This window comes from Stegostoma tigrinum, chromosome 1 (genome assembly GCF_030684315.1).
Source record: "Stegostoma tigrinum isolate sSteTig4 chromosome 1, sSteTig4.hap1, whole genome shotgun sequence".
Taxonomy (NCBI): Eukaryota; Metazoa; Chordata; class Chondrichthyes; order Orectolobiformes; family Stegostomatidae; genus Stegostoma; species Stegostoma tigrinum.
In genome coordinates this window covers 69,424,842-69,449,128 of record NC_081354.1, presented here as the reverse complement: position 1 = coordinate 69,449,128, position 24,287 = coordinate 69,424,842, and the positions used below count along the sequence as shown (strand labels likewise).

The 24,287-nt window shown below is 39.5% G+C and overlaps 1 protein-coding gene across 4 annotated transcripts in view; it reads left to right on the top strand.

Moving 5' to 3' along the window:
* The window catches only part of prdm5 (PR domain containing 5), a 295,357-nt gene that overhangs the window by 55,777 nt on the left and 215,293 nt on the right, over positions 1-24,287 (top strand). For all 4 annotated transcript variants that reach the window (XM_048563583.1, XM_048563497.1, XM_048563403.1 and 1 more), the window contains exons 4-7: positions 4,912-5,080; positions 6,918-7,092; positions 15,985-16,077; positions 16,338-16,459. In XM_048563583.1, coding sequence (XP_048419540.1) covers positions 4,912-5,080; positions 6,918-7,092; positions 15,985-16,077; positions 16,338-16,459 — 559 coding nt within the window. The remainder of the gene's footprint in view (positions 1-4,911; positions 5,081-6,917; positions 7,093-15,984; positions 16,078-16,337; positions 16,460-24,287) is intronic.

The window sequence follows — 24,287 nt, the reverse complement described above, 5'->3', positions numbered from 1 at the left end:
CCTTTCTATGTTGTAGTGATGTACATTTCAAGTAAAAGCAAAGCACTTGGATGCTGGAGATCTGAAATAAAACAGAAGTTATTGGAGAACCTCAGCAGGTCTCACAGCATCTGTAGAAAGAGAAAAACAAAGTTATTGTCATTGACTGTCTTTCTCACTCCACAGATGCTGCCAGATCTGCTGAGTTTTTACAGAATGTGATTTTCCAGAACAGCAAAAAAAAGTTTTTATTTCACATTATTGCTGCCATTATTTATGGTATAATTAACACCTCATTCATTATTTCAGTTCTTGTAACTGGAAACTTTGAAAATTGAAAGTACAATTAATTTTCATGACAGATAAAGTCTCAGCAGCTATATTCTTACCTTCTGCATACCTGAAAGGCACTGTGTTCTTTTAAGAGTGCTCTAGAACCATTTCAACTAAACTTTAACTGACTTTAATAAATAAATATTTTAATGTGTTCAATTTCATGAGTTTCACTGCATCCAGTAGGGTTAGTTTATACGGATGAAAGACAGAATCTTTGATGACTACACACTGCAGAGTCATAGAGTTGATTAATCATTTCCATCCAATTTCAACAGAAGCATCATGAGATTTTTTTTGCCAGTGGGAAGTTGATTTATTAATTTCATGTCCTTTGTGTTCAGTATAAAATCATTCCATTCTTTATATTTCAATGTATACAGCCCCAACTTACCCCACTTCTCTTCATAATAAAATTCCACTGTACCCGGAATTAGCCTCGTGAACATTCTTTGGACTGCCTCCAATGCCAATCTAACTTTCTGTAGATAAGTAGACCAAAACTGTCCACAGTATTCTAGCTTTGATCTGACTCTCGTACTTTGCATAGTTTTAGTAAATGTTCCCTATATTTATACTTCATTCCCTTTTGAAATAAAGGCAAACGTTCCATCAGCCTTCTCTATTACCTGCTGAACTTAAGTTTTAGCTTTTTGTGATTCAAACAGTATCTCAAAATAATTCAAAAAGGTTGTTAAACAATTGGGTAACATGTCATTTGTTTGAAGAAAATGTTTGGTGAATAGGTGTGGAAAGTGAACTTTATAGGGAAAAAGTTGATGTGCTTCATAAAATTGACTTTTATCATTTGAAATGAGAAATGCCCTGACTCCCGGGGGCACTAGAAATAAAACTCCACTATTCCCAGACTTGTTATAAATGTCAAATAATTTACATTAAGTACCCAAATTTTCCCAATTTATCTGCTTGCTGCACCCAGGTCAATAGAAAGCACAGATCCACGTTTCCATATTAAAGAAAAACAGTTATGTATTCCAGATAATTAGAGTCAAGCTAAATTAAAACTGTTACAAGCTGACTGCATATAACACGACTAATTAGAACTCTGCGGCAATGAATTCCACAGGCCCACCACTCTCTGGCTGAAGAAATGTCGTCTCATTTCCGTTTTAAATTTACCCTCTCTAATTTTAAGGCTGTGCTCACGGGCCCTCGTCTCCCCGCCTAACGGAAACAACTTCCCAGTGTCCACCCTTTCTAAGCCATACATTATCTTGTAAGTTTCTATTAGATCTCCCCTCAACCGTCTAAACTCTAATGAATACAATCGCAGGATCCTCAGCCATTCATCGTACGTTAAACCTACCATTCCAGGGATCATCCGTGTGAATCTCTGCTGGACATGCTGTAGGGCTAGTATGTCCTTCCTGTGGTGTGGGGCCCAAAATTGGACACAGTATTCTAAATGGGGCTTAACTAGAGCCTTATAAAGCCTCAGAAGCACATCGCTGCTTTTATATTCCAACCCTCTTGAGATAAACGACAACGTTACATTTGCTTTCTTAATTACGGACTCTACCTGCAAGTTAACCTTTAGAGAATCCTGGACCAACACTCCCAGATCCCTTTGCACTTCTGATTTGCAAATTTTCTCACTGTTTAGAAAATAGTGCATGCCTGTATTCTTTTTTCCAAAGTGCAAAACCTTATATTTACTCACACTGAATTTCATCAGCCATTTCCTGGATCACTCTCCTAAATTGTCCAAATCTTTCTGCAGCTTCCCCACCTTCTCAGTACTACCTGCCTGTTTACCTATCTTCGTATCATCGGCAAACTTTGCCAGAATGCCCCCTGTACCTTCGTCCAGATCATTAATATATAAGGTGAACAGCTGTGGCCCCAAAACTGAACCCTGCGGGACACCACTCGTCACCAGTTGCCATTCCAAAAAAGAGCCTTTTATCCCAACTCTCTGCCTTCTGTCAGGCAGCCAACCCTCAATCCAAGCCAGTAGCTCACCTTGAACACCATGGGCCCTCACCTTGCTCAGCAGCCTCCCATGAGGCACCGTATCAAAGGCCTTTTGGAAATCTAGATAGATAACATCTACTGGGTTTCCCTGGTCTAACATGCTTGTTACCTCTTCAAAGAATTCTAACAGGTTTGTCAGGCATGACCTCCCCTTACTAAAACCATGCTGACTTGTTTTTATCTGACCCTGCACTTCCAGGAATTTAGAAATCTCATCCTTGACAATGGATTCTAGAATTTTACCAACTACCGAGGTTAGGCTAATCGGCCGATAATTTTCCATCTTTTGCCTTGATCCTTTCTTAAACAAGGGAGTTACAACAGCAATTTTCCAATTAGCTGGGACTTTCCCTGACTCCAGTGACTTTTGAAAGATCATGACCAAAGCCTCCGCTGTTTCCTCAGCCACCTCCCTCAGAACTCTAGGATGGAGCCCATCGGGGCCAGGAGATTTATCAATTTTTAGACCCTTTAGCTTATCTTGCACTTTCTCTTTTGTAATGCCTACCGTACTCAACTCTGCCCCCTGGCACTCCCTAACTGTTGGCATACTATTCATGTCTTCCACTGTGAAGACTGACGCAAAGTACTTATTAAGTTCTTCAGCTATTTCCTTATCTCCCATCACTAGCCTTCCAGCATCAATTTGGAGGGGCCCAGTATCTACTTTTGCCTCTCATTTGTTTCTTATGTATTGAAAGAAACTTTTACTATCATTTCTAATATTACTAGCTAGCCTACCTTCATATTTGATCTTCTCCTTCCTTATTGCTCTCTTTGTTATCCTCTGTCTGTTTTTGTAGTCTTCCCAATCTTCTGATTTCCCAGTGCTCTTGGCCACTTTATAGGCTGTCTCTTTTTCTTTGATATATTTCCTGACTTCCTTTGTCAGCCGTGGCTGTCTAATCCCACCCCAGATAATCTTTCTTTTCTCAGGGATGAACCTCTGTACTGTGTCCTCAATTACACCCAGAAACTCCTGCCATTGTTGGTCTACTGTCTTCCCCGCTAGGCTCTGCTTCCAGTCGATTTTCGTTCAATTCCTCTCTCATGCCCCTGAAATTACCTTTATTTAATTGTAACACTATTACATCTGATTTTGCCTTCTCTCTTTCAAACTGCAGCCTGAACTCTACCATATTATGATCACTGCCTCCTAAGTGTTCCCTTATTTTAAGGTCTTTTATAAAGTCAGGCTCATTACATAGCACTAAGTCCAGAATAGCCTGCTCCCTTGTGGGCTCCATCACAAGCTGTTCCAAAAAGCCATCCTGCAAACATTCCATGAATTCTCTTTCTTTGGATCCACCAGCAACATTATTCACCCAATCCACCTGCATATTGAAGTCCCCCATGATCACTGTGTCCTTGCCTTTCTGACATGCCCTATTTATTTCTCGGTGCATCTTGTGCCCATGGTCCTGATCACTGTTAGGAGGTCTGTACATAACTCCCATTATAGTTTTTTTGCCTTTGTAGTTCCTCAGTTCCACACACACAGACTCCACATCTTCTGACCCTATGTCATTTAGTGCCGTAGAATTAATTCCATTCTTAACTAACTAGGCCACCCCACCCCCTCTACCCACCTCCCTGTCTGTTCGATATGTTGTGAATCCTTGGATGTTTAACTGCCAGTCCTGAACTCCCTGCAACCATGTCTCTGTGATGCCTACCACATCATAATCATTCAAGAGGACTTGTGCTGTTAATTCATCAACTTTGTTGCGAATACTACGAGCATTTAGATAAAATGGCTTAATGCTAGCTTTCTTATCATTATTAGAGATATTGGAAATCCTAAGATGTCTCAAGCTATCCTTCCTTTTTGCTGTATTCCTCGTCTTCCTCGAGCTTAAATCCACCTGTGCACATGCTATCCTGCTGCTTATCTTTCCATTTAACTCCATACTCCCTGTCTCTTTCACTTTCCCTTCCCCCCGACTCACTCGTTTAAAGTCCTACTGACCACCCTATTTATCCTTTTCGCTAGAACACTGGTTCCAGATCGGTTCAGGTGGAGACCGTCCTAACGGTACAGATCCCCGCGGTTCCAAAACTGATGCCAATGCCCCATGAAATGGAATCCCTCTTTCCCACACCAATCCCTTAGCCACGTGTTTACTTCCCTAACTTTCTTTTCCCTGTGACAATTGGCACGTGGCTGGGGCCATCCATGACCTTGACAGCCAACCCGTAGCAGCTCACTGCATCATCATGACAATCAGTATCTGTGTAAAAGCCTTAACTTGAATGACTGCTGCTGATGCTCCAGTACAAACTGTTCCACTCTAGAATATTTAATTTCTGTTAGGTGTCAATCAAGCTATTGTGTTCTGTACTTGTTGTTACCAAAGTATTATTTGCAAAAACAGAGGCCTGGTTTTGATCAGAAACCTAAGTCAGAATTAGTTGCCAGATAATATTATGAGGTAATCCTCTTCTCCCCCACTGCCCTCATGACAATAGAAGCCCAACTAGTGCTGACTTCTCATTGTCCATATTTCATCTGTTTTTGTTTTAATTAAGGCCAAAAGTTGTGAAGTGCTGTACATCTGAGTAGGATCAAACCAAAGTAACACCCCATTTTCCCATTCCTTTCAGGAAGGAGAAAATATCTTCTATTTGGCTGTGGATGACATTGAAACAGACAATGAGTTATTGATTGGTTTCCTAGATAGTGAGATGGAGGAAATAGAAGAAAAGGAGGAGGAGGAAGTAGTGAGCAAAGATGAAGAAAGTTCCAAAGATTTGCAGCCATCAGGTGACAAAGGTAATGTTCATAAGCTACATTACAAACATCCACTTCCATTATCATCCATGCCCCAGTCTGACATGATGTTGTGCCAGATATATCACAATAAGCTTCTGAGTTAGATCAGTTTTGGTTTTACTGCCTAACTTTAATTCAGCGCAATTATTGCTTGAAAGATGATAATGTAATGATTTTGCTGCATGAAACATATTGTATAAAATATGGAGAGGGGAGTATTAAGTTTTAGTTTGTTACAATCTGCTGATCTACAAGTTATGGTACTCACGTGCTTTCTTACGAATATCTGTTCGGACCATTTCTGGCACAGTCATCCACAGACATTCCAGCAGCACACTTTGTTGGAATGACTCCTTTACAAATGTGATACTTCCTCCACTGCGTTTTGAGGGTAACGTCTCACAGATCTTTAGCTTTGGGGGATTTTTGCAGGTTTTCCAAGGATTTGTTGGAGAATAGAGAGTTCCGGATTTGTAGTAAACCCTATATCCACTTATATATGACACTGTGAGGCAACTTTATGGATCTGAGCTTATGCTAGCAAACGTACTTTGGTTCCATAAACAGTATACCTAGTGGAAATTCTGAAAACATCAAATAAGAAGCGTAAACTGTGTAGTCTTCCAATTTCTGGCCCCTCTGTTACTTGGGTGCCTAACATCTGTCGAAAGAGGATCAAGGAGAGGTAGCTATTTAGTAAAGCCTCTAAAGACACTCTCTAAACACTTGGTAATATCTTGGTAGGTGGGAAGGCACTTTATGTAAAGACAAGCTTTACTTACTTGTCCCTTTTGTCTTTTAACTTTTGATATTTTCAGTCCCATTTCCAAGTAATTCTGGAGATGATGCCTTTTTGGTAGCTCATGGGATGTGGGAAAGATGAGCTTTAATTGCTGATACCTAATTGGTTAAGGGTAGTTAGGAATCAGTTACATTGCTGTGTGCCTGGGTCACATTTAGTCTTTAACAGGTAAGGACGTCAGTCTTCCTTCTCTGAAGGATATTAGTAAACTAGACAATCAACTGTGGTTATCACTAGATTGGCTTTAATTTTTATTCTAGACGTTTATTGATTTCAAATTTCACCATCTGACATGGCAGGATCTGAACCTATGTCCTCAGAACATTAGCCTAGAGTTCTGGATTGTTAGATTAGTGACATTGCCACTATGCCATTGCCTCTCCAATTATTCTAATCATTGATATCTATTTTTGGAAACTGAAAGTTAGCCTTGCTGGAAAATATGGGAACTAATGAGTGAGCTGTAAATATCATCACATATGCCACTAGTATATTGTTGCTTTCTATGAGAAAGTAAAATTGATGGCTTTAAATCCATAATGTGTGACTGATAAGTTTGGGAAAGATAAGACAAATTAGTTATTCAGTAATAACAGCATTAATTTTAAATCCCTGAAAAGTAGAGGGGAAAGGAATGACTGAGTTGGCAAGTTAGAACTTCCAGTTGACAATGAGAATTGTAAGCACTGAGAAATATCTCATTTAATACAGTGAGTTTGTAGCTAACAGTAAGAATGTGTACGAAGGAATTTTCAGACCAAAGCATGAACAAGCTTAACTCTCTCAAACCGCCTGATTTATCCAAAATTTAATTAGAATGGACAGTGATGGCGTGTATACTTTTTTTTAAGTAGGCAATAACAATAGCTGATTGTATTGTTTGTCAAAGTCTCATCGTATTTTATCCCAAATTAATTCTTTCAAGCATGCAACACAAATCCTAATATCAAAGTGGATGTTGATGTACAATACTGAAATACACCAAAAATACGGAAATTTACACCAAACTGAACTAATTGCTTTATATCTTTGTAGATATATTGAATGATAAAGAAGGCTATGCTTGCCCACAGTGTGAGAGCAGTTTCCGAAGCCAGGAAATCTTGGCTGAACACCTGCAGTCTCTCCACCAGAAGCCCACTGAAGAAAAGGAATTCAAGTGTAGGAATTGTGACAAGAAGTTTCCTGTTAAGCAGGCTCTCCAGAGACAGTAAGTACCCCAATAGAAACCACACTCTCTTTTATGAGATTATAGCATTTTCAAATAGATCAAAGATATTGGCAAAAACTGAAACTGGGAAAATAGTTTTTACATCTTGAGTCACAATCCTTAGGGAAATGGTGTCTCTCCAAGCTGGAATTTCATTGGTATGATCTCCTAATCCACATTTTTTTTGCATGATTATGCCTTCCAAGCACCCACAAAGCTGTGCACAAAGATTCTTTCAATATGACGCTGCTGTGTATTTCTTTTGGGATCTTCCCAAACCTGGCTATCGAAGGAACATACAACACGACAATTGCTGGGGAACTCCATTAGAACAGAACAGAGTTGGGGGAAGAGAGGATACTCATTTTTTTAACGACAGTAACTGATAGATTAATCTAAGTTTAAAGGCTCAGTATGAGTGTCGGCTAGTAAGTAAGGACCCAGGTTGAAATGGGTGGTGGGGTTCAGTGGCAATTGGAAGGATGATCGGAGGGGTGGTTATTCAGGTAAATCTAGGTTTTCACCGGTTTAACGTTTCCTGTATAACTACCCAAGTAAATCATGCTGAACTGTCCCAAGTCTGTGACCCCCAGCTTAGAGTCCAGTTAGAGATCTGGACTTCAGTAATTCCTCAGTATCAGAAAACACATTTTTGTCATATATCTGGTTTCTGATCCGATAGTGACTGGAAGATTTAGGCCTGTATGTGGGAGTAACTGTTAGTCCAGTCTTTGATCCTCTAAATCGTTGGGGTTACTGGTCTCCTTTGGTGATCACCCTCAACCCCATTCTAGGAAATTATCGCAATAACTTAGGTAGTGATTTACATTATAATGTCTATATATTTCCTGAACTGGAAATTAACTATTGGATCTAACAGTAACTTTGGGCTTTAACAAATAATGCTTTTGTTAGTAACCTAGTATTATTATTACATTTTGATTAATGTTCAAGCTTTGTTAATTGACCAACATCATGCAAGTTCAAAAATTTTCTCATGCATTAGAATATATTTTCACTGGATAAAGTCTTCTGAGTTGAACAATAATTAGATTTGGCTGTGTTAATTGTCCCCTAATTGTTAATTTAAGCTTTCAAATTAATGAAAGGTCAGCAGTCTGTTACCCAGTTTCAAAGCCTTTAATGTATTGAACTTTGGAGGTCTTGATGAGACAATTTTGCAGTAGACTTTCATTATGAATGGTTGAGTTCCAAGCCTCTAAAACATTTAGCTGAGCAGGGTTTATTGAGATGTATGGCTAGTTAATGGATTTTTAAAATAAGTGATTTATGGACGATATTGATTACTTTGATAGTGCCATGAACATCTCAAAGAATTCCCAGTGTTGTTATAAAGCTTCAGTCCTGTAGTTGGTGGATATGAGAGGGGGCATGGAGTTGTATGGGGAGGGGCTAGTTGAGGGATAGGTTAGAGGTGGGAAGTAAGCAGCATCCAGTTCAGCTACAGAACTGGGCCTACGTCCCGGACTATGCAGGTAGATCTTTTAACCTTTAAGTTTTAGACGTCATGGTGAATTCCTTCTGAACCCAGAGACTTACCAGCACTCTGCTCCCTCTGTGTATTTAGTACGGCTTCCCTGAAGATTAATTTGCTAAACTCCTCTCTCCCTTCCACTCCTGATATGAAGCTATTACTGGAATATTTTTGTATCTATAAAGAAAGACACCTAACACTGTAATATTTCATTCTCTAGTGTTGCCTGCCACTATGATTTCTTGTTGCACTTTATTTCTTCTTTCTGGTGCTATGTCCTGGTTCCCACGTCTCTTCTATATGAGTGTAATTCCTCCCTGACAACATGAGAAAATCATTCTAGATGGACATTGGCCCTTATTTGCATAAAGGCATTTTTCTAAATAAAAGCCGAAAGAACTGCGGATGCTGTAAATCAGAGATAAAAACAGAATTTGCTGGAAAAGCTCAGCGGGTCTGGCAGCATCTGTGAAGAAAAAAATCAAAATTTAACGTTTCAGGTCCGGTGAATCTTCCTCAGAACTGATGGTAACTGTGGCCAGCTACCATCGGTTCTGAGGAAGGGTCACCAGACCTGAAACATTAACTCTGATTTGTTTTCTTCACAAATACTGCCAGACCCGCTGAGCTTTTCCAGCCAATTCTGTTTTTGAGGCATTTTTCTATTCCCCTTGGCGATGAAATCTAACTTGTAATGCATCCAGAGCAAACTCTATTGCCCCAACAGTTAAAATGTAGCAGAGCCACAATTACCTTGTATCATAAATGCAACATTTATTTCACGTTGAACTAAGTGTTGACAATTGTTTTTGTTTTATTCACTAATGGGATTTGGGCATCTCTGGCTAGGCCAACATTTATTACCCATTCCTAATTGCCCAGAGGCCAGTTAATAGTCAATCATGTTGCTGTGGGTCTGGAGTCACATGTAGGCCAGACCAGATGAGGATGACTGATTTCCTTTTCTTAAGTACACTAGTGAACCAGATAGGTTTTTTTCTGCCATAGTGGAATTTGTTCTCATGCTCCCAAGACATTAGCTGAGTTTCTGCATTGATAGTCTAGCAAAGGTACCACTAGACCATTGCCATGCTCCAATTATGTATATTATGAAAATGAATCTAATTAACATTGCAAGCGTTTAAGTTAAAATGTGCTATGGTCAACTAAAAATGATTACATGGCCACTGGTTTTCAGTTTTATTCTTTATCTGTAAAATACATCAGTTAGAGGAGGATGTAAATAAGTGCTCTGGGACAGGCAGATCAGATAAAGGGCTTCATAAGGTTCGTCAAACCATTGAAACAACCTTAAAAATCTAGAGAAAATTAATTTTATCTCAAAGATCCAAATGCATTGATGATAACCTATGAATTTTCTTTTGATGTTTGTTTTTCCTGTTACTATAAATTTGGTGTGAATTATCCAGTAGTGTAAGTAGATAGAATTTATTCATTGTAAAAGTAAATGTTGACCACACAGATTAGTGGCAGATTGACATTGATAGCACAAAGTCAGCTGCAAGAATATTTTCCTCTTTTTTGGTTTGAGTCAACAGACTGAGCTTAGCACCTCTCTTAAAGATCAGATTACACAGATTGATTGTTAGTGAGGTGAATTTTATTCTTACATAACTGAACAGTAATCCAAAACAGCTTCAGAGATAGTAGGAACTGCAGATGCTGGAGAATCTAAGATAACAAGGTGTGGAGCTGGATGAACATAGCAGGCCAAGCAGCATCGAGGAGCAGGAAAGCTGACGTTTCGGGCCTAGACCCTTCTTCAGAAATATTCCTCAGAAATGTTCGTCTAGCTCTACACCTTGTTATTTCAATAATCCAAAATATATATTTTGTTTCTTCAACAATAGGCTGTGAATTGATGCTTTAAACAACTGAGATTAAAAAAGTCATGGGGCTGAAATTCCATGGAGGTCACTTTCACTTTTGCTGATAGTGTAAATTACATTTCGTGAGCTCAATCATCAGTTAAATACCTTTCCTGAATCTTGAAATGGCAGTCAAGAAAAGGTTTGAACCATTAAAATACCTTTTTCTTTTATCATTCCAAGTGAAAAACCACTTTAAGTGTTTTTGTGGATTGTTTCAATAAAAGTAGCAGGCATTTCAATGCGAGTGAGCAGATGTCTGGGCCAGGCGACGTTGGAATTAGAGATTGGCAGGCAAAACTGAAAGGAGGAGATGGTTTGCGAACACATGTATTCCCAAGAGACGAAATAGGGCAACCCAAATCAGATCTCCCTGTGTGACAAACAAAAGTGAGTAAGACAGAGGTCAGCTTGATAATCCAAGTGAGAACCAGAATGATTAAAGAAAGCTCAGAAGGGAAATCAATCTAACCACCACCGGTTGACGTTCAAAGGTGTTAGCATCACTGAAACCCCCACTATCAACATTCTAGGGGTTACCATTGACCAGAAACTCAACTGGACCTGCCACAAAAACACAGTGGTGATAACAATAGATCAGAGGCTAGGAATACTGTAGTGAGTAACTTACCTCCTGACTCCCCGCAGCCTGCCCACCATTACAAAACACAAGTCAGGAGTGTGATGGAATACTCTGTTCTTGCTTGGATGGGTGCCGCTCCGACAATACTCAAGAAACTTGACACCATTCAGGATAAAGCAGCTTGCTTGATTGACACAATATCTATAAGCATCCAATCCCTCCACCACTGACACTCAATAGCAGCAATTTGTACTATCTACAAGATGCACTGTAGCAATTCACCAAAAATCTTTAGATAGCTCCTTCCAAACCCATGACCCTTCCATCCAGAAGGGTAAGGGCACCAGACACATGGGATCACCACCATATTCAAGTTCCGCTCCAAGCCACTCTCCATCTTGACTTGAAAATATACCTCCATTCCTTCACTGTCACTGTGTCAAAATGCTGCAGCTCCTCCTCTAAGGACATTGTGGGTCAGCCTACAGCACGTGGACTGCAGCAGTTCATGAAGGCAGCTCATCACCACCTTCTGAAGGGCAGCTGTGGACAGGCGATAAATGTTGCACTGTCAACGATAACCATATCCCGTGAGTGAATAAATAAATGAATAAATAAAAACCAGTAGAAAAGGAAGTGAGAGGCCAAGACAGAATATGGTGAAATACTGGCAGATAACTTAAAAGGTAAATCCAAAAGTCTTTTATCACCCAGAATGAGCCAAAAAATAGTTAGAGGCGAGTTAGAGCTGATTAAGGACCAAGAAAGGGATCCATAAAAGAGAGAAGGCAGAGCTGATATTAGCATCTTTATTCAACAAAGAAGTAATGATGAAAGAGGAGTTGGTTTCGACGCAATATGGGTAATAATTGATAAGGAGGATGTTCTTGTAAGTCTGGTAGTAAAAGTTGATGAATTACCAGTGTCATGTGGAGAATATGAGGCAAGTAAAGTTGCAAATTCTGCAGATACTGACCATAGTTTTCCCATTCTATTTTGATAGTGGGATTGTATGAGATGACTGGAAAATTGCAAGTGCATATTGTTTAATAAAAGTTGATAAGGTGAGCACGGCACTGACAGGGTGTAAGTTCAACCTTGGTGATGGAAAAATGGCTAGAAATGACAAACTGAAAGCTGCACAGCTGCTTAGTCTAGTGTTGATTAATAAAAGAAAACCAAATGGTAAAAAAGAATCAAGTTAATTTGCATGAGTTTTAATTTGCTTTTCTTCTGCAGAAGTAAATTGAATTTCACATTCTGGAACGTATGACGGATCAGGGACCTCACAAAGTGTGTCAGATTTATTTCCCACTATTTGCTCTTGTTTTCTGTTGTAGTTAACAGAATGTCAGTTTCTGTAAGTGGTTCCCTTTACTAAATTTTATTTTTGTTGCTGTGTTTGAGTTGACTTTGATATGCAGAGTTTCAGGAAATATGTTTATCCAAAATAATATGGTAATCGAATAGTAAATGACAATGTTGGGAATTGATATATTTGCAGCTTTGGAAACTTGCTACACAGCAGAGCTACAGATCAAGACATTTTGAAGGGTTGGAGCACACATGGTGATGGGAGTTGAACTTTAGGCTAAGGGATGTGGTGCCACCAAGGGCACTGTTATGTTGTGGGTTTTTGTTTGAGTGTCATAGTAAGTGTACTTATCTAGGGAAATGACGAGTATTCCATCATACCCTTGACTATACCATGTGGGTAATAAAGGGACTTTAGGTTATCAGTAATGAATCACTCACTGCAGAATTCATTCAAAACAAAACAATGCAGAGCAGAGATCATTTCTCTTTTGCAAATTTAAGGAAACATTTGAATGTATGGCTCTATGTGATGTGCAAAGCAAATCTCTTTATTGAGGGTTCTTCTGCATATTTCCGAAGTGATGTCAGGGCAAAATCTTAACACTTGGAGAAGACATTTAAGTGAGGGGTGTGTGTGTGTGTGTGTGTGTGTGTGTGTGTGTGTGTGTGTGTGTGTGTGTGTGTGTGTGTGTGTGTGTTCACCATCATATCTTTGTATTTTTTGACAGGGTTAACATGACCCCTGAAAAAGGTAGATCGTACACGCAGATTCATTGTGCCTACATAGAACAGGGTCACATATATTAATACAGGTGGTTTCTAGCGTCCACAGATGATCACACTGCAAAGTTGAAATGCTTTCTGGTGTAATACTTCGTACAGGCAAAACCCATTTGTTTTGGGACGTACAGCTTACATACTGGTCATTGTACTGGCCCTTAAACCTATGTGTCACATTACTCATTTGTGTGGCGAGCAAAATGTTGAATTCTTTAGGAAGAGAGCAGGCATGTTGGTGTGGATAATATGAATTGAAGTGGTCTGCATGGATTTGAGCAAGGCTTTTGATAGAGTCCCCTGTGGTTGACTGATCAAGAAAGTATGAACCGATGGTATCCAAAGTAAGGTAGCACATTGCATCCCAAATTAGATAAGAGGCAGGAAGAAGGTGATGTTTCTGTTACTTGAAATCTGTTTTCAGTGGCATTCCTCTGGTTTTGGTGCTTGGGCTCTTGCATATTGCGATTTGGATTCAATATTGCGGGTGTGATTGGGAAGTTTGTGACTGACACCAAAATTAGTAGGGTGGTAAATAGTGAGGAGGATACATGTAAACTGCTGTTGGACATTGACAGATTATTGTTCAGATTTTTGAGAGACTTTTCCACTCCAGTGTAATCTATTATAGATTGGGAACCACTCAGGGCTGAAGAAGTCGTCATAGACTCTTTCCAGAGTTTGTGCAATATACAATGATGGATGTTTTGATCAGAGTAGCCATTATTAGATATGGTAGTTTTGGCATGCCCGCTCATGGCATCAAGCTTTTGTAATGAGCAGATATTCAGGGCCCTACTCACAAGTTTTTAAATTATATTGTGTATGGGACAACAGGAATCCCAATATCTGTATTGCCCTGAGAATGTAAGCTTTTGGATCATAGTTGTAGAGAAGTCATTTGGTAGATTTCTCAACTAATGCATCAAGGAAAAGAATTCATTTCATTGCTCCATTTCAATGGAAAATTTGAGTGCAGGATGGAGATTTATTAAACTATGTAAAGAAATTCTTTGCAGCTGTAGATTCAAATATTGGAAGAATCTCATGTACAAATTCGAGGTATGCAATGGGTGTGACGTTAGTGGTCATTCCATCTTGCTTTTCATTCTGACAAAAAAAATTGATAGCAAGATATGGGCTCACGAGACTCCATGGCAACAGCATCTATTTTGACTTATATGCTGCTGATAAAAACAGATTCAGACACCTTGGCACGCCTAGATTGTCATGATAGAGTGGCGTACAAATATCAATGGCTTCCTGAGATCTTCAATGGTGAACAACTTCGCAAAGCCAAAGGAGCACATTGACGTTGATATTGCTCTCAATCTAGTCTATTACTGTTATTTCTGGTGTTGTGTTGTGATTCAGTTTCTTTGAGAAAAAAATATTATTACTCCAAATGGGGATCCTAACACTTATAGATATGTGGAATATATGTATTTCTTTCCATTGAAGTTTTTAGTGACTGTCATACAGAGTGGGAGCCTGTATTACATGTGCCAGGTTCCTAATTGTAGTTAGTTAAATGAGTTTTGGACAGCTTGTTCACAGCTACAAGTTGCATTTTTGTTTTTGCCAGTCGGTTTGAAAAGCTTTGTAATAACTGAAAGAAATGGAGGATATGCAAAAACTTTGAATATGTCAAATATTCAGTGAATTACCCTACCAAACAATTTGCAACTAATGAAGTTGTAAGTTGTTGGAGCAAGAGGGTCATGAGTTGCATATTCATTGTATTCAGTAATTTTATGCAAGGAGACTCCACTTATTTATATTGTGACAGTGTTGATGTAAGCAATCTTCCTAGGTATCAAGTCATTACTTATTATTTTAAATATACATAATTGCTTTTACGTATAGGTAGGGAACATTCCTCGTGCCCATATGATGCAGCCTAATGCACCCGGTTCTTGTGATGGACTGAAAGATTTTACTAAACTTAATACATGGACGAATGTAAGATGGTACTGTATAAATATACAACTTAGAAGCTGAAGTAGGACATTTGGCCCCTTGAGTCTGCTCCACCATTCAAGAAGATCATGGCTGATCTATGAAACAATGTCCTTTAGTTCAGGACTGACCCACAAGAGGAAACATCATTCCAAGTCCAGTTGTCATAACCATGTGGGATCTTCTATATTTCAATCAAGATAGCCAATGGAATAAGCTGTCCAACTTTTCTTCATAACACAACCTGTTCATTCCAGGTTTCCCAGTAAGGCTCCTCTGAACCAATGCATGGACATCCTTTCTTAAAGAAAATAGATGAAATCAGAGCACAACTTTTGAGTATACCAACACCAATTCTGATGCCCAGATTATTCTATCGCTGTTATTTAACTTTGTAATCACGTCAACGTGGAGGATTTAGACAGTTATTTCAGATCTTATTTAATTATACACAATGCTGGTCTTGAAATTAAAGCACAAAAGAAATTATATTGCAAAAGTGTATTGTGCAAAAATTTAACCTGTTCATGTAAGATTCCCCAGTCCACACTTTTACCTGGACTTATCAGATATCCTAACATCATTTGATGTTTTTGCTGAAGAGATGATTTGCAGATAAAATACATAAATTGTTCCTTGCATGCTTGTATCCATCACACAATTTTGTAGAAGTTATTTTCACTTCCAGTTTTATGAAAAATTTATTTCCCAAATAGTAAATTAGTGTGTTTAAAATAAATATTGATGCTGAACTGTGCTGCTCCACTGACTTGCATTGATTTTTATTAAATGCTTCTGTTTGTGTAATGTGCATGTTTTTGACTTAATGATTTGTTTCTACTAAATTCTTGTATATGTTTATTTGCCTTTAGTGTTCTACAGTGTACTGAAACTGTTCTTCCTGGCGACATTGCTCGAAGCCATCAGTGTTCTGTTTGCAACGTCTCCTTCAGCTCTGAGTCAAGGTTTTGTATTGAATGTCACCTATTTTGTAAACCATCTGACCTCCTGTGTTTTCCATAGCAGCTTAGTTTTCAACTTTGCAGTTCGCATGCAAATTAAAACTGAAGAAGGAACGTAACACTGCCTTCCTTCTTCCCTGTCCCGGTCGGGCAAAGCATGATTGATGTCGGACACTGCCGTGGCATGTATTAACCTGGTCTGCATGCAATAGAAGATACTATGTTCTTATTACATTGTGGTTCTTACCAACTGTTTGCCACAGTTTTGAACAGCATAAGGAAGCCTGCAAAGGGGATACCAGGTTTGTTTGCAAGGCAGATAGCTGTGGGAAAAGATTCAAGAGCAAAGATGCCTTAAAGAAACACAAGGAGAATGTGCACACAGGTAAGAACATACTCAAAGGAAAAGTTGATGTAAACTCTGAACTGAGGCAATATTGACAGATGGGCAATGTACAAAAATGAGCAGCCATGTTTGAGATTTTCTCTTATCCTTATAAAGAAGTACATTATAATTACATGATTGTAGGTTTATATGCAATTGCTAAATATGACCAAATACTTGTGACCTAAAATTGTATGTACAGCTGGATGTAGAGGCATATGTCCTCCTTATGGGGTTATTTTTGTTGCATTGAGCATCCTGATACACAGTTATTTTCTTGGTTTATATTCTGGAACACTTTTTTAGGGTAGAGCTAATGTTAAAAGAACTGGAGTGTTTACAAGCCAATCTCCTCCTGATTTCTCAGCTGAGGGAGGGCAGACCATGTCAGACACATCTTGGATGAAGCACTGAGGGTATAAAGGTGACAAGCTGAACAGATTTTAATATCTATCAATAAGAGTGACTCATGCCACTGTTGGCTAAGTCCTGAAGGACATTGATGCCACCAGTAAGTACTGAGAGAGTGGAAAAATGATGGAAAAATTTACTTGACCTTCGCTATGTTAATCTACCTTGCACATGTTGGTGTGACAGCAGATCAGGACCCTGAAGTGTTTGTAGATACTTTTGACTTTTAATTGCAACCTGTACCTTTCTGAGAGAGAGGATGACTGTATAAACAAAATCTGTCATGTAAAGTCAGCGATAACGCAGTGCACAGCTGAAGGAACACAGCAGGCCGGGCAGCATCAGAGGAGCAGGAAAGTTGATGTTTTGGGTCAGGACCCTTATTCAGAAATGGGGAAGGGAAAGGGGGCTCTGATATAAATAGTTGGGGAGGGCAGTGGTAGCAGGTAGGTAGTGCCTGAAATGAGGTACGTGAATTCTATTTGCTTAAAGATCTGTACTGGGCTTATTTATAGTTAAACCAATATATAGTGCAGAGCAATCTCCAGACATAATGTATGCCTCAGTTGCTACAGAGTAGACAGATGGTGAGTTGTGTTCATGTGACAACATCTGGGCACTTGACTCACTGCATGTTGAACTCTTAAAGGGTCATCATTCCAAAGAGGTCAGAGGTAGTTAGAACTGCAGATGCTGGAGTCAGAGGTAACACAGTGTGGAGCTGGAGAAATGCAGCAGGCCAGGCAGCATCAGAGGAGCAGGAAAGTTGATGTTTCAGAACTGGACTCTTCTTCAGAAATGGGGAGGGGGAAAGGAACTCGGAAATAAATAGAGAGGAGGTACGGGGCTGGGCAAGATAGGAGGGATGGTGATGTGTGAGTGCAGGTAGGCAGTAGTGGGGATTGGTCAGTGAGGTGGGAGGGATGGATAGGTGGGAGAGAAGATGGACAGGTCGTGTCAGGTGAAGGAGGCGGGGACAAGAGGGAGGGTTGGACATATGATGAGGCTGGGGGTGGGGAGATTTTAAAACTGGTGAATTCCAAGTTGAGGCCATCGGGCTGCAGGCTCCTGAGGCAGAAAATGAGGTATTTCTCCTCCAGTTTGGAGTCGATGTCATTGTGGCACTGGAGGAGGCCTAGGATGGACATGTCACCCAGGGAGTGGGAGGGGGAGTTAGCATGGTAGGTGACTGGAAAGTGTTGTTGTTTGTTATAGGGACCGCTCTTTCTGCAACTCTCTCATCCGCTCCACGCTCCTCACTAGCTCCACCAACCCTGGCATCTTTCCCTGCAACCACAGGAAGTGCTACAACCGCCCCTACACCTCCTCCCTCACCTCCATCCAAGGCCCAAAACAAACCTTCCACATTAGACAGGGGTTCACCTGCACATCTGTCAATGTGGTCTATTGCAACCGCTGCTCCCGATGAGACGTCTTCTACTTCAATGAGACCAAGCGGAGACTCGGAGACCATTTTGTAGAGTATCTGCACTCTGTTCGCTACAAATGACAACACCTTCTGGTCTCCAACCATTTTAACTCCCCCTCCTGCTCCCTGGGTGATATGGGTATCCTGGGCCACCTCCAGTGTCACAGTGACACCACCCGCAAACTGGAGGAACAACACCTCATATCCCCAATTATTGGCTGACTGGTTTGTCAGTTAGGGGTGGTTACATGCTAGACTGGCTGTTTTGGGCACCATCAGAACTGTGCCAATAATCGGCAAAGTTAATGCGTATTACATTCCTTATTTCCTCCTGTTGTGATATATATGTACCTTCAATAATGCATATCTTAAACCAGTTCGCATCACTATTTGTCTCAAGGCCGCATGTGATGTATAATCCCTGTTCCCAGAACAGAGCAGCAGGCTTACAGACCAGAGATGCCCACATAGTCTCCCAGTTGTTATTATTTGTGGAAGAAATATTAGCTTCACATGGCAAATCCAAATTATTGTTCATATATATTTGTTGGATATTTGCATTAGAAAAATAACATTTTTGTTGGCTTTGTGTACAGAGAGGTGTTTTTATTGGGAGCAGTTCCAGATTTTTGTTGTGGATTGAGATTTTTGTCAGAGCCAGTAATGACTTTTAACCATACAGCCACAAACACTTTCTAGTTCAATGTTAAAGAGAACTGATCAAATCTTTCCTTTGGTGCAGTTTGGAGGCAGGGGGAGGGGAATGCACCGTCCTTGTCTTCAATGTTTAAAACAGCATCTAGCCTCATTAAGTCTGGAGAAAAGCTCATTTGAGGGGACAATAGATGTGCTGCGATAGGTGTCGTCACCCTGTGTGTTGGGCCAATGGTAGAGTTTCATATAAAAATAATAGATAGTAGCTCCTTCACACATCTTCATTCTAATCGGTTTCACAGGCAATAGATTGGAAGAACACCACTTTTTGCTTAGTGGATCCCCAAAGACCAGTTAAATGACATATATTGGTCAAACTGAACAGCAGCAAATACCTCAATGGGCCATCTTCCACCCGTCATACTCAGGCTTCAGCTCATAATTGTGATTCCTATTAGACTTCAAACTGGCTTGTTTTAAATCAGCGAAATGGAACCCTACCTTGAAACAAATCCTGTTGGACATGAAAAGTGTCTTGAGGGATTCTGTGAGATGATGGAAGACATAACTATATAAATCTTGAAGAAATGTTATGGAATATATTCCAAGTAAGAATTTAAAGACGTCAGTTTGTTTTTCTATGTCCTGTATGGGTTTGAGTACTAAAAGGTACTAAAATACTGTCAAATACTAAAAGTATCATCAAACAGGGCTTCATTAGAAGTTGGAGCTTCCGTTAGTTTTGGTAAGTTTTGGGAAAGTGAATCAGGTCTCACCGCTAAACTTGACAATATCTGTGCACGCATTCAAAGGACGCCAGAGCAACAATCCTGTTCCGAAAGCAGTTACTGGCTGGACGGATGGATTACAACGCAAAAACATGGTCAGAGGTTTCAGATGATACCGTAACCCTCAAGAGGGGAAGTTGAATTATTGCTGGTAATCCTTCATCATCTGTCACATTTTTATATGAAATTTCTCCTTAATTTCTGCCGCTTGATGATGTAGCCTGATTCAGGACCAAGCAGAATACTGAGTCAGCAAACAAAATGAGACAAGACATTGAACAGGAAATCAAGCCTCTGTGGAGTATTTTTGGTCTAAAACATTGCATTTGGTTTCGCTGGTTTAAAAAAAATGTCCCAGCAATGCCAATGCCCCTACGAAAACACAGGTTTTAGTCCTGGAGAAGGCTGTGTGGAGAGTAAATTCTGGTGGATCTTCTCTGATGGAAGAGTTGTGTGTCTCCCTCAAAATGGTTCTCTGATCAGTGGGTGAATCCCCATTGTGAAAATAAAACCTCTGTTATTTTAGTGCAAACATGACATGTTAAAACCATCCCATCCAGATCTTCAGCAACACTCAGATGAAAACTGCCTCAGTCCTTGAGGACTCAGCATGTCCAAGACCCAGGAGGATCTTGATTTTTTTTGCCTGCTTGACTTCTGCCTTTTACCCTCCTCTCCTGCTTTTAGGAATAATTCCAAACTTATTTTGCAGACAGTGCTTTCTGTAAGTGTGCAAGGACAGGGATAGTAAGAAGACCACTTAAGCTACTCCCTTCTACATGCAGCTAGTTAAGAACCTAAGGTTCTGCAAGATTAGTGGAGGAAAATTCATGCAGTTGGATTTGGCAGTAGACTTCCCTACCCCATTTCCTTTGCCAGGCTGCCTCCAGATTGCGTAAGTACGGCAAATTTTGCCATGAAAATACATGCTGAAATATTCAATTTGCCCTCAGTTGATGGTATTGCTCAATGAGGAAAAAAAATCCATTTATCCTATCTCATAGAACTTTAAATAGAGGTAACAGATCAGTTTGAATGTAAATTTCTTTTGAGTTTTCTTCTTGCTGTTTAAAAAAGCATCAAGTCTGTAATGGAGCATAACTTTGTGCATCACAGATTGAGGAATTCATTTTGAGCGGGGAATTAGATTTACCATCCTTTATGCAAGGGCTCTTCTATCATAAAAGGGATTGCAAATAACAATTGTGAGAGTTTAAAATTTGAGTTATAATCGAGAAATTTTGTCAGTATTTCCACTTTCGGGAGAAGGAAGGAGGAAAATAAATGTTAAATATTACAGGACGCTTTTTTTTGCTTACTATCTTCCATCTAGTAGGAGCGTGCATGAGCTATGAATATAATGGATTTCTGCCTAATCTTGGTAAAGCTCAAAGGATTAGAAATTTTTGCAGATAGTGAATCTTTAGTAAAAGGAGAAAGCTGCAGTTGCATATATTTTCCTGCAGAGCTAAATATGATTAGGTTCCAACAGCAAGCACAACATAATAAATTACTTTTTCTTCCCAATTTTCATTCTATTTTGTCACTTAATACTGCTTCTCCTTACTGAGAAGTGTAACCTTACTTTCTTCAAAAAAGAAACAGATTTGGCTGCAAATCTTAAATTGCTGTGCTGCCATCTTCATTGAATTAACTTCTGAAAGAAGTTCCAGAGGGGTCTGCTCACAATGTTTAGAAAACAAGGCTATAGGAAATGACTTTAAAATTGGAGCGATCTCAGTCTGAGATGGGAGAAGGCAGATAAAGTTACGTGGAAAACATCAGTATTATACTACATTTGGGTACCCAGGGAGGAGTCTTACGTCTCAAATGAGGAAAACCAGATATGTTTGTGATTTTGAGTGACCACATTTCTGAAATGCGTTTCAGTCAGAATACTGCCTCAGTGTGCTTCTCACTTTCTATCTCTCTCCTCTCCCTTTTCTGCTCTGTCACACTGTCCTATGCGTTCACTTTCCCAACTTAACCCCTAATTTTAAGATTAATGTACAGCTATGTAACGAGGTCTCCCATTTAAGCTCTCAAATCATTCAGTAATTTCAGATGGAGGAAAAGATATGGACGTATTGGCGGTGGAATTAGTTGCTGCCCAAAGCAAAAAAAAATTGTTTTTCACCATTTCCGATTTTAGTTGGCACATTGTCAAGCAAACTGCTGATTGATTAGAAGCCCACTTTGTGCTGTTAACCTAGAACAATTTCACTGCCATTTACCGAGATTGTCAGGCAATGTTTAATACGAGATTACAAAACCTAAATTATTCTGGATTTGAAAATCTGAAATGAGATAAAGTGGTGAAAGTTTACTCATCTGCAATATTAAATCTGATTATATTTATCCTCAAATGCTGTTTGACAACTGGGTATTTTCAAGTTCATAAATGCTTCAAATATTCCCAAGTCAAAAGTCGTTAAGCAGTTCTTTTTGAGTCACTTTCATTCTTTAGTGTTTACAACTTGATATTATAGACCATTGCCATAAATGCATCACAACTAGCCAGAGACTATTTCCCAGGGCAGAAATGGCTAGCACGAGGGGTCATAGTTTTAAGCTGGTTTGAGGAAAGTATAGAGGGGATGTCAGAGGTGGGTTCTTTACACAGAGAGTTGTGAGAGCATGGAATGCGTTGCCAGCAGCAGTTGTGGAAGCAACGTCATTGGGGTCATTTAAGAGACTGCTGGACATGCGTATGGTCACAGAAATTTGAGGGTGCATACATGAGGATCAATGCTCGGCACAACATCGTTGGCTGAAGGGCCTGTTCTGTGCTGTACTGTTCTGTGTTCTGCGTTCTATGTTCTAACTCTTGCCACCCTTAAACATATCTTTGCTATCCTTAGTTTTGCTTTAGTCTTAGTGTGTGTACTTTTTGGCAAGGCTTGTTTTGTTTGTGAATCTGGAGCAGTTAACAAAGGTTACTTCAGCTAATTATAATGACAGCTTTCCTTTCCATGCAATGTTGCTTGAGCTTCTGTGGCATTGATATCCACATTTTTCATCTACATTGAAAATCATTTTGTGAAATAACCAGGAAGCAGTCAATCAATAACTAAGAAAAAAAACACGTGTGCACTCTGCTTTTCATCTTATTTTGTCCACACACGGGCAGTTAATTACCCTACCAATGCATATTTAGATTGCACCCAATGACTGACTTTTATTGTTTTAATTACTGAACAAAAGTTGCTCACTTATGGATTCCTGGTTGTCTCCATGTGGGTACATAATTGCATAGCAGTAAAGTAAACTTCTGTGTACATAGTTCTCGTAATATTTTCTCATTGCAAAATTTAACTCACCTACTATATTTTGTCAGGTCTCAAATGAGAATGGTAAAAATTTACTCTTCTCAACACTCCTTAGTGAGTAGAATCTGATGAACTGCCAGTCACTTAAATATGCTTGGAAATTTTGGAGGAGCTTGTTAGATTTTGACAGCCAGATTTGGAGTTACCTGTTATTCATCGCAAAATCAATACACAACATATGTCTGCATTTTAAAAATATAACTAAGTTCTTTTCTGAGGCCTGTAATCTTGGAAATAAACTGACAAGCTCTTTATAGCTTGAAACCATGCAGCTGACTTCAGCTGTCTCTGTACTGTGATTGAGCTAAATTGGCAATTATCATAACCTTCAAACAAATTTCAAAATGTTTTTCAATTAATTTAATTGTTCATGCTGATTTTTCTTGATAGACTTCATGATGCAGCTTTTGTATCTCTTGTATCGAATTTTATAAACTAGGATATGTGCTTAGTACTTGTTAATCCAGTGATGGTGCTAGAGTTTTGGAGGATTGGGAGGGTGGGAAGAATATGTGGTGTGTGGAGTAAGAATATATTTGGTGTCCAGAAGGTTAACTTTTTTTTAAAAAACATTTGATCCCTGCTTAGCCCAGTTGCGGAAGTGTGTATCCAATCCTCGGTGGTTCAAGGTAAACATGATCTTAGGTAATCTTTTGACAGAAGTTATTTATATGATTCATAGAATTTTATACGGAGATTGCGCCTTTGGTGGTCTGTTCATTGAAGAGGATGTGCATCTGTTTTCTGGTAATCAGGAGGTGGGTGAGGAGGCGTGGAGAATGTGAAAATCACTGTTCAAACATTCTGGTCCTTAGTCCTTACTCATTGTCTGTGGAATGACATTATGTCTGAGTCGCTGCCAGTCTAATAGTGCACAGTCACTACACAGTGACTGAATTAGGCCAGTTTAAACGTCAGAGTTCGATTTGGAGGGTACAGTTTTTAGTAACTTCAATTTGAATCAACCTGCATGAATTTCTGATCCCAATCATACATAAGTTTCAACAAAAAAAATTAATCAGACCAAAAATGTATTAATCAATCAATGACCTCACATGAACAAGTACAAGGTACAGTGAAATTAGCAGGAAAGGAACTGGGGTGGAATTTTCCCATTGGCAGTTAAAGTATTTTGTGGTGCCTTCGTCTGACATGGCTCAGAGCATCTTTTCCCTCACATTCTTCCACTCTTCATTCACTAACTACACAGCCGGCTG